We start from the raw sequence: 15846 nt of genomic DNA on the forward strand, positions 1-15846 counted from the left end.
GAAAAACGTCCCCGTCAGAGACCAGCGTCTCGTTGCTGCTAATCAACCGCAGCCCTCGCTCCTCCCCTTCCGGGTCCCTGGCAGCGCATTAAAAGTTTTTTTAAGTGTCCGTCTTCATCTCGGTATCAGCGGTGAGTCATCCCCCCCCCCCCCCCCCACCCTCTTCTTCGTTCCTCCTCTCCTCTTTGTCATCTCCCTAAACCCCCCCTCCTTCATCCCCTCTGCTGCATCTATCCTCCCACACACACTGGTGATACGGAGATTTGTGTGTGTGTTTGTGTGTTGTTTTCTTGCAATGCGTAAGTCGTTACAGAGCCAATCGAATCCCCCCCCCACCCCCCCCAAGCCCCCTAGTTGTGTTTTCCCCTCCCCCTCCTTTGAGTATGTAGCCTAGCATGGCGAGGCGCTCATTCGCATGTGCGAGTGATAGCGGGGAGGAAGCACGGCGGACGGTGGGACCCCCATGGGCAGGGACTGGGGCGGCGGCCCACTGGGGTGGGGGTGGGCCTGAGGGTGGCCGTGGGAGGCCCGGGGCAGGGTGGAAGTGGCGGCAAGGTGGAGGGGGTGCGGATAAGAGGAGGAGGTAGAGGAAGAGGAGGCCTGCTGGAGCTGGTAGCTGGCCGCTGACGAAGGCCCGGAGGAAGGTGTCGCCTGGGAGCTGCCGCCCCCCTTGGGATGCGCCTGTGAAGGTGGAGTCTGGTTGAGCTGGATGGAGATGTCGGAGGAGACGTCGGAGGCGCTGCGGCCCCTCTGCGCCGGAGGCCAGGAGTCCGGATGGAGGAACTGACCGCTGTAGTCGCTGCACTCGGACATGCGAGGCCGGTAGAGGGCGGGATGAGGCCGGTAAAGCTCCTCCTCGGCATAGCGCTTCATGAAGAGGTAGACGGACATTACTCCTGCCCCCTGGGACAAATCATGCAAAGACACAAAGGTTATGCACAGCTTGGCTTCCCACGAGTACAACTTCTGAGGGTTTCTTTTTAAAGACCTGTTAACAAACAATTTTTTTTCTTAAGGCCCACTTCATTAAAAAACAAGAACAAACCATCACAAATTCACAACAGTCTTTGCAGAATTACAATTTTATATGAATGTTCCTGAACCTTTTACTGCTATTTCCTCATGCCATTAGATATACTGTTGAGGCTACAATTATCAGAATAATAGACAAGATTCTTGCTCCCTCGTGTGGGTCAAAGATGTACTGCAGAAGACATTTTGCTATGTATATATTTTTTATTTTTGGGTGGCATTTCTACCTGATAAAAAATACAAGAATAATTGAAATCACTGATGGAGAACAGGAAATGAGCCTGAGGGGAGGCATTTATAATTCATTTTCAGTTCATCAGTAAACCAAATTGAGTTACAGACTTCTCAAAAAAATTCTAGTTGCAACAATCTTTTCTACACATCTTAATCAGCCTCCTTGAACAATTAGACGCTGCAATCAGGCAAGAAGAAAACTAAATAATTTCATGAGGATTTTCAGGCTTGGTGCTCCTCCGTGGAATGTGCTATTATCAAATGTGTTCAAGTTTTCACTCGGGCATCCGCCGAGTATTCACAGCTCATACACTATTCATTCATTACATCGCTGGTACAACAGCCCCAAAACTTGCTGATGAATGTTTTTGCATAAGTGTGTGTGAGAGAGATATGGTGTGTTTGTGAAAAAACCCACATAACACAGGTTTAGTACAGATGAGAAAAAGAGCAGTGAAGAATCACAGAAACAAGCCAGAGGTTTTAAAAAAGAACAGATAAAGGAGAAATGCTACAAGGTTAAGTGGGAGAGGAGAGAAGGCATCAGGAAAGGTTATAAAAAGGCAACAAAGTGAAAATAAGATGAAAAATCAGAAGCCAAGAGTAGATAAGGCCAGAAGAAAAGAGAAGTAAATGGACAACGGAGGAATAAAAGAAAGATTAAAGAAAAAATAATCGAAACGAGAAATATAGTGCGCAGAGAGAGAGGAGGAAGGAAAGTCAAGAAAATGAAAATGAGCAAACTGAGAAGAGGAGGGATGAAGACGGAGGTATGGAGAAGTAGGAGCCCGGGATATTCTCATGCAGATGAAGCTGTGCGACGGAGCTGCTGCCCTAAAGTCTTCAAGCTATTAACATTTATGAATATTGATGCAGGCAGGATGACAGGCTCCTACGCAGGCACTTTATAAATGTGTGTCCGTGTGATTGTGTGTGTGTGTGTTTGGCTGAATAAATGTGCATTAAGTGTTCACTTTGTGTGGCTGCGCTGTACTCTGTATGCTTGAGTGTGTTTAACTAAGCTGTAATCGGTCGACATCCAAAGCAGATTCTGAACAATCTTCAAAAAATTCTTCATGGAAATGAGGTATTTCTGATTAAAAGACAGAAAAAAGGAGGTCCTCCTTTGGCCGTAGTAGCGGGCTCGTCCTCTGTTGGTAATATAGGAATGTATATGTGTGTGGATCTGTGCACATTCTGTTTTGTCAGGTTCAAAATGCAGTGGATGTCATGCATCAGTACATATTAGTGTGTGATTAGAGTGTGTCTTTGCTTGAATAAATATCCAGTGTGTGTGGAGTAAACACGCTAATTTTGCAATAGTACATTTGAGTGTGTGTGTGTGTTCTTGGATTACCTCTTTAAGGAGGAAGGAGGAGGCGGCGAAGGCGAAGGACCAGCCGTACCGGTAGTGGAAGAACTGCTCGGCCTCTCTGGGTCGGTTCATCACCTCGTCGTTAATACTGGAGATATACAAGACCAGACCGACCACCAGGCTGAGTCCTGCAGAGGCACAAACGCACACGCATGAAACCCTGCTGTCACTAATGCAACGACACAGGGTCTATCCTCCCTGCACCTGACACAAACCCTCCCTGAGGTATTAAGATAACGTGTCCTCGTTGTAGTGAGAAACACACACGCACACCCACACACACATTGACGCGCCCTTGTGCTTGCGGTCAAAGAAACAGTGCACACATCGATAACTCACATAATCAAAGATACACAGTAGTATGGACATCCTCTCTGAAGTGATCGTGCACAGACACAGACAGACACACACACACACACACACATACACACTGAAGCCTCATTAGGAGTGTTTGACTGCTTCCTCCCCCGTCGAGCGACTAACCGCTGCAGCCGACCTCCAAAACCCTCCGGCAGTGAAACTCCGACACGCTGAACACAGCAGAGACGCTTATCATTTAAATCACCTCACAGCTCTTTCCCCCCTGAAACATTGCTGATACGTTCACAACAACTACACAATGAACAGGAATTTAACAACCAAACACGCACTTCCATCTGAAGGTGTGTTAAGACGCATTCAGGCTGCAGAGCGGATGCAGAGCTGTTCTTGAAAAATGTGGATACAAGTCGGAGCTGCTGAGATTTATCCCGATGGAGCAGTGGATAGTCAGCTCAAAGGAAGTACCTCCCTTTACTTAGAGAAATACTTCCCTTCACTCACAGAAATTACTTAATAGGTGGAAGGGTCCGCTCACGTCACAAGATCATATCATTCCACATCACACAAAATGACTATTGAGTCAGGCCAGCGCACAGACCAATCAGCGTACACCAAGGGCCCAGAGGCTGTTGTGGGCGGGGCACCGGCTCAGAGAGGCGACTAATTACCGGACAATGAGAGGAACTCCATGTGCAGGTATTGAAAAAATAGTGCTTTTTCTGTCTTTAAATAGCGAAAAAGGGACAGAGCCCGTGAGACTGATTTGTAATCATCTTATCTGACCACCAGGTGGCAGCGTTGTGTCGTTATTGTCGCTCACGTTGTTCCAGCCGGGGCCCCACATGGGTGTTAACGTGCACACACACACACACACACACACACATACATTCACAGGGGCAAATAGGGGAGAAACGACACCAAGTTCTGGGAGAGTTGTAGCCGGGGGAGGGACAGACGGCAGAAATGGGAGGAAGCAGCTGGTCCACGGCCCCCACACTGTACCCTTCCACGGGCACTTTTCATCACAGAAACACACACAGAGGCCTGGAGACAGTCCTCCTGAAACAGCCCTGACTCCCCCCCGCTGTGTGGCAACACATTTCCACGCTGCCTTTGGGGAAACGTTCTGTTTCACGGCGAACAGCCAGTGGGAAACAGAACGAGTCATTTGGCTGCTTCCGAGTGGAGAATGAAGACAATCGATTTGTGTCTTTGTGCAGTGAACCATCACACAGAAATAAGTGAGCGTTTCTGACGTGTGACTTAATCCTTCAGACGGTGCTCGACGATTACGACACGCGTCAAATCACTTTGAACATTCTGTTTTCACACATCCAAATAAAAAGCTGTTTTTATTTGTTTCTTTTTTTCTTTATCAACATGTCGATTTTTAACCAGTAAATTAGTTGTTATATACTGTATATGTCTGTAAGGTAATTTCAAACCAATGTTTTCACACAAATCTTAAATTCACATGTGAATTAAATTCAATAAATTAGATAAATAATACAATTATTATTAGAACATAACATATACGTTATAATTATTTTAAAATGAGTGCTCTTTCAGGTCTGTTTTCTCTGCTCACGCACATAGATGACACATCATATGTATTTGTGCAGATCTGTCTTCAGTCTATTTATGTGCCTACGTGTGTTTTTCTCCGTCTTGGCTCGGTGACAACGGCGTGACATCACGGTCGTCACGTCTCTCCAGTCAGCAGTCCACCATGCTAAGTTAGCATCTGTGAGGTAAAGCTCGCCCATGCAGAAAAATGAAACCCGCATAAACAGGAAGGTGATGTCATCCTGTCAGCTGAGAGAAGAAAAAAAATCCCAACCTCATCAGCAGAACTGCTTGACTCCGAGGTGATGAGCATAGACGTCAGCCGAGTGTCCATGTGATATCACCGCGGGGATGCTGATCCTCGGTGAAACCGGAATGCTTTTCTGACATTAAACCGTGTTAGAGTTAGAAACAGATGATTTAAAAGTTCCCCTCCTGTAGTTCTGTAATGCAGATATTTCCCGTAGAGACCTGAACCCACGTTGTTTCCGGCTGTAAAGATCTTTTGATTCAGCCACGCTTTTTAACGTGTGGGACCTGTGGGCGTCGACTCGCTTTGGGAGCCGGCCCCTAGTGGCCATTTGGGGAACTGCAGCTGATGGCGCTTGAGCCATGGGATCTTCAGATCATTTCCAGCTTCGGAGGTGGCCGCTTCGTTAGCTCACAGAAGACCCGGGAGAAGGAAACTGCCACCAGTCTCCTTCCGGACTGTTTGGTGAACTTCCACAGGAAGCTCGCAGCATCAAACCGCTGCCGCCCTGCTGCTTTTTCGGGCGGGGAGCAATTATGTGGAATTAAATCCCGTTCAGCGGTGAGCCAGCCAGCGAGGACAAGGTGAGTTCTGACAGGCTCTCGGCTGGGAAAGGGAACCGGAGCCGCACGGGGAGTCTTCCATCCTCCTATTACCGGTGACCTTGAACAATGTCGACTTATAACGAGCTTCTGCTCAGCTGCTTTTTTCTCTTCTTCGCAGGAGTTTGACGTGTTCAACCAGCTCCCGTAGCACACCGGCCTGTTACCTACAGTCCTGAACAACTCTTTGAATGCTTTTTAGTGTCATGCAGTAAGAACTGTCTCCTGGAAATTAGCATATGCATCATTTTGATGTTTTGGAGAAAACCCACTGCTTTCAAAGCAAGAGAGTGGGACAGAAATGATAGTTAACGGTAATTAGACATTTAACAAATATTATAATTATGAGTTTGTGGTCTCGGCCTTTAGTTTCAAGTCTTCTTCAATACAGTAAGATGTCTATTTAGTGAATGATGGTCTATTAATGGCGGGCTTTAGGGGGCGGGCCTTCCTGTGATTGACAGATAGCTACCTTATCTCTTCCTGAACTCAGTCAAATGCTTTCTCATTTAAAAGAAAATCGCAGTTGGTGCGCACGCTACCTGACAGGATGAAGAATATTCCGGAGACGAAGGCGAGGATGGTGCGCTGCGGCCGGATATGTCCGATGTTGCTGATGACGAAGGCGGTGAAGACGAAGAGCAGGGAGACCATCGGGAAGGGAGTGGCGGTGCGGACCATTTCTGGAGGACAGCAGGATTTGGGGAGAGAGAGACAAGGACACGACGGATTAAAAAAACCCGACCGAGGGGAATGACCTCAGAAAGTCCCAATCCAATTCAGATTATTTATCCACTCCTATTTGATAAAATCACAAACTCACCATCACATGCACCACATAATGTTCAGCACGGGGGAGCATTTTATAGAACTCTTCCTAACCACTAATCCCCTTAAGGACTTAAGAGAACATTTTGTAAATTTCCCAGTTAGAAGAACTTTTTTTTTTGTTTCCTTCTGACCGAATGTGTACTGCAGCTCACTCAGGCACCAGGCAGCGCATGATTTATTCAACCACACTGTTACTACATTGTTACGACTTGTGAGTGTACCTGAGGACATTTATCTATCTAATAAAAATAACCTAATGTCCCCCCCGGGGTCTCCAACCACACCGCGTTCTTCCCTTCAGAGACACCGCCGGTTCACAGTGTCAGCGTCTTAAATCTTTAAAACGGCTCACAGACAGAATCGCTCCGTGGGGAACTTCAGCGAGCTCTCCACATTCGTTTAATGTTTCAGCAAAAAAAAAAAAAAAAAAAGAAGCGTGGCTCGGATCTTCAAATCCCAAAGGTTCTGGTTGGTGAGCATCAGGACTTACAGAAAAGAAGCTAAACTCCAACAGATTGTGTGTTTAAAGAATCAGCGTTTAATTTTCAAAGTGTGCAGACCTTGATCTTGTGTTAGCGATGTGCAGATGTTCATTGCTTTAGGTTGGTGATAGATAACCATCAAGGTCTAATTAGTCTCATAAGACCATGGGTGTGTATAGATGTTTCTCCCGATGTACTTCTTTTTCTTCTTCTTCAACTCACTGAGGATGTTGGCTGTGTTTTCTGTCGTGATCTCTATCTCCGGCTCGGTGAAATACTCTGACGCCACACATCTGCCCTTCTCTGGCCCTGAAACAGAGAGAGAAGACACCCGAACGGATTGAGCAAGAGAGGTAGAGACATGAGGGGGGGGGGTCAGACAATGTGGAAAAAGAAGGAGAAAGGGACCGAGTGTCGGGGAATAGGCGAAAGAGGAAAGGGAGACCCAAGAGGAGGCTATGAGGAGGGAGAACAGCGAGTTAATGTGGATGTTTGAGTTGAATACAGACAGGACAATTAACCTCAAAGGCAGAGAGGACACACACACACACACAGCTCTTCTAAATGCCACCATGGTTTCCTCCTCTGACCTTCTGCACCAGGCGTCAGACGACAAGGAAACACAAACACAGCCGTCCTCCCGAGAGCAACGGCGTGACCCCAACATGGAGACAGCCACTGCAACCAGGCCGCTTATTTGTACCTGCGCTGTCCACCCTGCTGCCGAGTGTGTGTCTCTGTTTGTCTGCACGTGAGAGGGGATTTCCTGCAGCCCACGTGAGCGATGGCATTGAAAAGTGCCGACAAAATCACCGGACGCGACGGGGGGGTCACCCACCGGCCACGAAGCACACCCGCCACAGGCCGGAGTGCAGCGCCATCTTGACCTCGGTGGTCTGGTTCTGCTGCAGCACGATGCCCTCCTCCATCAGCAGCCAGTAGTCCGTCGACACGGCGACGCCCACCAGCAGCAGACCGCAGGCGCCGAACACCGACGAGAGCAGCGTCAGAGCCCTCGTGCTGAACGAACTCATCTGTGGAGACAAAGAGCACCGAGGGGGGTCAGAGGAGACGGGTTGGATCTCGGTGGAGATACGTGACGAGCCGCTGCAGAGGAGGAACAGGATGGGTTTATTCAGGGGGGAGAGAGGGAAAAAACAGAGAAGACACGGCGTGACGGGAGAAGGACGAGGCGAAGAGAGGATGGAGATTGAGTTAATGTATTGATTTTTAAATCTTTAAATATGCAAAACAAGATCAGGGATGTACGGAAACGATGAGTGAGGAGCCTCTGATTTTCATCTTTCTTGACTTTCATCGACTCCGGCTGTTAAATATGTATGTGGTATCGGACAGGAGACGAGATGAAAGGAGAAAGTGAAGGACAGGAGGGGGAGAGGGTGGGCGAGCTGCATTGCGAAGCGTCAAACAGTTTGTCAAACCAGTGCTGAGATTTCTGGAGGGTTTTAGAAACAAGACGACTCAAATCAATGGATTGCACATATTTATGAGCCGCAGTGCAAACTGACACGGATGAACCACGTTAATAAAGTACATAAAACTTACTTCTTCAACTTTATTGCTATTTCTATGCCATTAATCAATTTTTTTTTTTACCTAAGTTCCTTTGGTTATGCGTTTTTGTGGTAGTAATAATGTTAAATCTTAAAAAGAAAACAAACGACAACACAAATTCAGCCACTACGATTCTGTGGTGTCTGATCCCAAGTCATAAACACACGGTTTAAGTTGTGAATTAAAAATACACACAAACACTAGATTTAGGTTTAGGAAAATGAAACTTGAAAAACTTACGTGGAGACAAACAAAAAGCACATGAAAACGTGTTCAAAAGAAGCTCCAGGTTGTACCGACTTGAACCGAGAAGTCAGAGAAGCTCCGAACCGACGCAACATTTACGGTGAATATGAAACAAACAGCCTGCAGGAGGACGGTCGCTCCTCGCTGCATCACAAACAGGAGTGACCTCATCAGGAGAGCCAGGATGACCTCATCAGGAGATGAGGCTTGAGTTGTGTTCTGTTCATTTCATTCCATTCCATTGATCCAGAACTTAGGTGAAAATCTAGGTAATCTTTGATCTCTGGGTAAATAAAATCTTTGTTTTGAGGATCCAGGTCGTGTCTCAGTCCGATCAATTCCTCACCATGATGTGTTTTCTTCTGCCAATGAATAATGAATAGCTTTTTCTTTTTTGTTCGATTTAATTTAATCAACACAAAGGACCAGAGGTGTGTTGAGGAAAGACCAACTTCACACAATCAATAATTTGAGATAAAATGTGCATCAAAGATGAAAATATTTAACTATTTTAAAAATGTATCACGAATATGTTACAAATCACCTTCTGGTTCCAGTTCGAATTTCCTACAAACATGTTGACTTTGCAAAAAGTAATAAATAAGGATAAAAAAAGCATCATTTATTTATAAATGATTCATTTTAATTCTCTTGTTTCAATACTTTCTTGGGAATTGGCTTTTCAAACAGCAGAAAATGAAATTCAGAATTCAGAAATGTGGGTTTGGACGACAATAACAATCATGCACAAACACACACACACACACACACGCCCACACACACACACCCACACACACACACGTGTCTGCTGTGATAGTGGACAACAAATGGGCTGGGATGAGTTTCTCTTTGTAGTTTAGGTCTGAGGAAAATAACCACAATTCCCAGGTCGCACCAGCTGCTAATTATGTGCGTGTGTGTGCATGTGTGTGTGCGTGTGTGCATGTGTGTGTGCGTGTGTTCATGCTGGGAGAGTCCAGGAGCCGAGGCGATGTAATGAATTACAGATGAATACAGCGTAGGTGGTCAGGCACAAACAGGCGGAGGTAATGATGTGAAGAAGGAGGGAGGGAAAGTGGAGGAGGAGAGAAAGGAGAGAAGGACATGAAGTGAAATGAGAGGAAGGAAGGAGGAATGGAGGGAAAGGATGATCGAAAGAGGGAGATGGGAGTAAGAGAAAGAAGATGAGGAGAAAGGAGTTGAGGATGGAAAGAGATGAGGGAGAGAATACCATCAGGAGATAATGCAAAGATATTAGGCGGGGAAAAAGGAGAAAAAAAAGGGTATGAAGGAAGGATGGAGGGAAAAAAGCAATGAGGACAGGAAGCAAGGTGGGAAGGAACCAAAAAGTGTGTAAAAGTCAAAGAAATGAAAGAAGGCAGGATATAATCGAGCAAGGAAGCAGTGAGGGAAGGAAGAAAGGATGGATTGAAAAGTGAAGGGTCTAAAAAATGATTAACGGAAAGCTCCTTTATTAAAAAGGACTTCATTTTCAATGTATTAAATGTGTCTATTTAAGTCTATGTTGACTAAAATAATTACTTTAAACAAAAATGAGGACTCATCATTGTAGGGAAGCATTTTTAATTGGCAGCACAACTATGTGTTCTGTAATAATGTGTCTCATAAATCCCTCTCTCTCCCTCTCTCTTTATACATACATATCTACATAGATATATATCTATACATCTATATCTATATATAGATATGTATGTATATGTGTGTTTTGTCATAATAAGGATTCTTCTTGTGTAGGAATAAATGTGTGTCCACATTTACAGTTTCCCGTAGAAACGCACACATTTGGGGGGAGCTGTCCACCGCTGTGGTGCTGAAGCCATCCCCTCTCCTGTCAGCACACTGACCACTTCCTGTCACTCTCGCGTCTCTCTAGCGGCACCAAACGATCGCGCTTCTTTTGGGGGGGATTTGTCGAAAAGTGTAAAGTCAAAGCGGCGCTGACTGTTCTGGGATGGACCTGCTGTAGGAAAAGCGTGATGCTGATGAGGAGCACGAGGCCTCTCGGGGAGGGTGTTGTGATGGAGGCAGCTAGACGGCAGTTAGCATCCCGTCTCCTCTCAACTGGCAGCCATGTTCTTTTAGGGTCAGAGCCGGATGGGTTGCCTCCCTGCGGTGCCGGAGGACATGACACTCCTTGCATTTGATTTGTATTTTTTGGGTCATCCTGTTATGTATGAACTTTTTTGGGGGGGGGGGGATTAAAAATGGAATCATTGAATCCATGACTTCTTCACTACAAAGCAACTCAACGGGAAAGTTGTATATTCTATCTGTGTTCATTATTAATTCTGTTTAAATTTCATCTGAGGCTTAGAAGCAGCTTCCATGGGGTCGAGGTAGGAGAGCTGATAGGTTTCATTTATCAGGAGCTTTGTCCATGGAAATTCATTTCCGTAAATAGTCTTCGTTTACTTAATAAAAAGCCCATTGTGCAGCGAGGTCTTGATCCAACAGGATCCTTTGTTGGTGGTTACTGGGTTGGTACCCGGGCGTCTCGCCTAATGAGTGAGGACACACACGTTGGCCCGTTTGACACACACAAACGACGTGGACTTAATTAGCAGTCAGATTAGAACTGAGCAATAATAAAGGATTAGCATCGGATGAGACTTGGACACATTAAAGTCTGGTGACACGATCGACTCAGACTCAGACTTCCTGCTCCAACGGGATCCGTTTGATTTCCTCTCACGGGTCAGACGTTTGTTCAGATCATTCTTCAAATGTGGAACTCGTGAGCTTCTTTGCAACAAATCAGGATTAAGAAACATTTGACTTTGTATGATGATTTTATGGGTTGTTTAGTTTTTGTGGATTAAATGTTGGATATTGTAAGTTTTAAATGATTCATAAATAACTCAAAGACATTTCTTATTTAATGATTTGAAGCCAGTGTTCATTTTTCATGTGTGGATTTGTGATGAAGCTCTCGCTGATTGATTTTAGAATATAGATCACAAAACCTGTCAGGTGAAAGCTGAATTAATTCAAAGGGTTTCAGTATTGAACACCAGCAATATGTAACGGGCAATGTGGAGAAAAAGACTATTCATGAATGACTCATGAGGGTTTTGGAATCCTTTGTGGTGTCGTTGTGGGGTTTGGCAAAGTGAACTTGTTTTTTTCCTATAAGTTCTCTTTCTGTTTTTCAACAACAAAAACCCTCACAGCAACATGAATCATTGATTTGTGTGTGTCAGGACGTCTCCTCAACCTGCTTCCAAAATAAAGAAGGGGCGAAGAAAGAAAGTGAAGAGAGAAGACGAGGGAATTGGATGAAACAGACGTGAGGCTCTGCAGCAACGACGGGTCAATACGAAGCCGAGCGAAGCCACCGGGTCGGTGAATACCAACACGTTCCATCGGACCGGGATTATTCATACTCAACTCATTTCAACCGGCAGGAGTGGAGAAGTAAATTTAAAGTTTACAAGAACGACCACGAGCAGAGAGGAGACGATGAAAGGAGACGGGATGAGGAGGGGTGGAAGGTCAGATACGTCTGAGGGAGGAAGGCGAGCGCTGTGAGGCTTAAGAACTGCTCTAAAGGATTATAAAAAGTAGTAATAAGTGAGGAGAGGAAGAAAAGACAAGCGCAGAGAGAAGAACGCTGCTCATCAAAACAGAAACAAGAAAACATTTGTTGCTAAACTGGCAAAAACTAATTGTGTTTTAAAAATAGCATCAACGCTCTCCAGGTGCTGAAGAGAATTCTGAACCACGTTCACGTCTCCGGGACTCGGTGCTCAAAGTGAAACACTTAAGACGATGAAAGCTTTGGGAGACGAACCCTCGTCCTGCCGTCCGCCGAGCGGCTGCTGGGCTGATAAAGATAATTAGCTTATACGGGGGCTAAGAAAACACACACACACACACCCACACACACGCACACACATTGTGGAGAGAAGGAGGGGAGGCCTGTACCAGACTGTTAATGTGCTGAGGAGATGTAGATCAAACACACACAGGGATGAGCAGAGGAAGAAGAGCTCACTGGAAAGACCTTGGCCCCAAAACTGAGGAAAGTCCTTGTGCCACACACACACACACACACACGCGCACAGTGTATGTCACACACATGCACACGCACACACACACGCACACAGTGTATGTCACACACACGTGCGCCACAGCTAGCAGGCACACACACACACACACATTCACGCTCCTCCATTCAGTTTGGATGTTGTGTAATTTGAGTTCGTGGTCACATTTGGCTTCGGCTCGGAGGGGGGGAGGGGGTGAGTGGTGGAGGGGGGAGTAGTGGGCGAGGGGGGGGGTCACCTCTAACTGCGCACGATGCAAACACGGTACTACATGTAAACCCCCCCTGGTGGTGGAACCGCTAGAACCTCCAAAATGTCTGCGTGCCAGGAAAAAGCAGCCTGCAGCAGGATGGAGTGAGCGGCTCGGGGGGGCACGGCGTGGAAGTGTGTCCCCCTTACGTCCACTTGTGTGAATTGTGTTGAGACAATCAAGAAAAAAACGGACAACGCTCTGAGCTGCCAGAAAGGACATTACGGGACACTTGTGTCTTTGGCCGTGATTTGAACCAGAACCGACATGTCGGATTCCAGCGAGTTCCTTCTGCATCAAAGGTTTGGATTAAATAAACTTCCTCTAAAAGCCTAGAGTCTCTGAACATGGCGGCTAGGTTGCAAATATTCAACAGGGAATATTCAAAGTTGACTTTCCACGCGAATTAACGGAAATAAACTGTATTCACCTTGTCATAAGCAGACATGCATGCAAACATCTCTAATACAACCCTTTTTTGATATTTTGTGAGTAGAACTTTATTCTTTGATTCTTTCAACGTCCTCCTCACTGTCTCCTCACTGACTCCCAAACAGTGACCAGTTGCCTCAGACGCTCTAAACGCGACGCGGGACATTTGTGGTCAGTTGGCGTGCGTCGCGTATTCGCGGCTGAGAGGGGGCGTGGCTTATCACCCTGAAACAGATCAACTTTCCGCCATGGTTTTCTCCTCACACACGTGATCATTGAGCAAGCGTCCTTCATATCACTTGATATTAAGTCTACCAGTACGTCATCGGGTCTGTGCACAGTGTCTCCTGTGGCGCAGAACGCTGGCGACGCGTTCGGCGTGAACGTGATTCATTCCTCCATCAGTGATGGTGATGATGAGGATGATGATGGTGCTCCACGTCTTATTCAACCAGAGGTTCTGTAAACGTCTCTGCAGTCGACCAGATGTTTGGGACCTCCTCCCTCCTCCGTGGGTGGGATTGCACCATCGTTCCTCAGCGGTTCCTCCACACCAACGTGAGGGATTGTCAAACTCTGACAGCATGCGCTCTTCATCCAAGTCAAAGTCTTCCTCTCCGCCAGGTCACCCTTCACCCATTAAAGGCCCCTTTGACGAATGCACACAGAGGTCTGCAGATGTTGTTACGCAGCCAGCTGCAGTCCCAAAGTTGTGGATCCAAAAGCCGCGTTAACTGAAGCCGCATTTGTCTCGTATGGACGTTGCCACAGATACAAATCTTTGACTTCCGTTCTAGATTATTGCGACGGGAAAATCTGTGGCTGTGGGCATGAATTCACCAATCGAGGCCCTTTCACTGGATATTGGGATCGAACCATGCCATGTTGAACTATTAGATCTTCTTAACTGATAATATCAATCACATACTGATATGGTACTTTATTGACTTAACTCGATGCCACAATGTAGCATTTGGCCCTATTGAGCTGCATTCCTCTTTAGTGGGTGAAACACATACTGCTGTGAACAATCTGTCGGGTGGCTTGAAGACTTTTATCTTTAAACCAAGTGGGATCTTCATGCCATTGACTCCCATTATATGTCATTACTGCAGCTTTGGGAATGCTAATGCAGAAGCTTCCACATAAAGGTTAAAGCCTCCATTCTATCATTACATCATTATGTCATCTGTCATATTATACCAACAATATTACATTGCCCGTCCAGCTAGATGCCAAATAGCAGGAAATGAAAAGAGAAACTACTTGAACACTTATCATATATATACAATAAGGGGGGGGGTATCACAGGATGGGAACCCTAAGACGTAGGCAGAACACACACGCGCGCACACACACGTGTACATTTTTGTTTGCCTCACTCTTGGCCTCTCCTCCCAATCCTCTCCTCACTCTGACACACACACGCCCCCCCCCCTCTCCCTCCTCCCTCCTGTGCCCCCCGCTGCGCTCCTCCAGGCTCCACATTAAGTGTCACAGAGGCTCCTCTGTGATCTCCGTGCGGTGGATCCTCCGCTAACAGACCAGGACCAAGGCAGAACCCCCCCCCCCCCCCCCCCCCCCCCTCGCCCTCCTCCCGCCTTTCCGACGGCTGTCGGCACACAGCGCGCATCCCCTCTGCAGAAAGCAGAAAGACGTGAGGCTCGTCTCTTACACAACACCCTTTAACACACAACGCACGAGCATCATCTCTGAAGCCTCCAGCCGAAACCCAAAGAAGCGCAGCTTCAACAGGAGTGCGAGATACGAGGGGAGAGCCGCGGGGGGGGTCATGGGGCTGGATCGGCTCGGCTCGGTGCGGCGCAGCAGGTCTACTCACCGTGCGGCGCGCAGAGCGGGTCGGACGTGCAGCCGACGAGAGGAGGTCCGTGCGCACTTGGAAGCGCGGCCACCAAATCTGCAGTTTCCCCCTTATCGCTCTCTCTCCCCCCCTCCCTCTCTCTCTCCCTCCCCCTCCCTCTCTCTCTCTCTCTCTCTCCCCCCCTCGCGCTCTCTCCCTCGCCCTCGCCCTCGCTGCACAACCCCTCCTTTCTCTCTCTTTCTCTTCGTGTCTCCCCGTACCTCCCCTCTCCTCCTCCCTGTTCTCCCCCTCTTTCTTTCACTCCTCCTCCTTTACTTCTCTCCGCTCTTCCAGCACTGCGGAGAATCGTTGGTTTGGGCTTCACTGTACTTTGGTTTAAGGGAGGTGGGACTGGTGTGTGTCTGTGAGGTAGGGGAGGGGAGTGGAGGAGGGGGGGGGGTCACAGTGATGTAGGCTGAGGGGGGGGGAGCGGCTTCTTTAGATCAGAAGTCAATCACAACAGTTATTTCAGACTGAACCTCGTTACAAATAAAAGTGTCCTTATACTGCTAAGTTGTACTAAACGCATATTAACATGTCGTGTTCAGACTTGTACTTTGATGGACTTTAAATGGACATCAGCTCGTGTTTCTGGTTTTGGCAGCTAACCATTGCTCTGCAGCACTGATGGAGGCTAACGTGTCTAATGCTTCATTAAAGTGTCAATAAGAGGCTGTTCATTAATGTGGAAATGAGTTTAGTCCATCGTGTGTCCACTTAAA

The 15846-nt window shown here is 47.0% G+C and overlaps 1 protein-coding gene across 1 annotated transcript; it reads right to left on the bottom strand.

Annotated features, from left to right (window-relative positions):
- Nucleotides 1-349: 349 nt before the first annotated feature.
- On the bottom strand, nt 350-15186 carry LOC119218993 (voltage-dependent calcium channel gamma-7 subunit). The gene is made up of 6 exons (XM_037473836.2): nt 15104-15186; nt 7532-7727; nt 6916-7002; nt 5923-6063; nt 2624-2769; nt 350-903 (listed from the first exon to the last, which is right to left on the bottom strand). Exons 2-6 carry the CDS (start codon nt 7725-7727, stop codon nt 391-393), a joined length of 1083 nt encoding a protein of 360 aa, XP_037329733.1. The 5' UTR covers nt 15104-15186; the 3' UTR covers nt 350-390.
- Nucleotides 15187-15846: the final 660 nt, after the last annotated feature.

Source organism: Pungitius pungitius, chromosome 17 (genome assembly GCF_949316345.1).
Source record: "Pungitius pungitius chromosome 17, fPunPun2.1, whole genome shotgun sequence".
Lineage (NCBI taxonomy): Eukaryota > Metazoa > Chordata > Actinopteri > Perciformes > Gasterosteidae > Pungitius > Pungitius pungitius.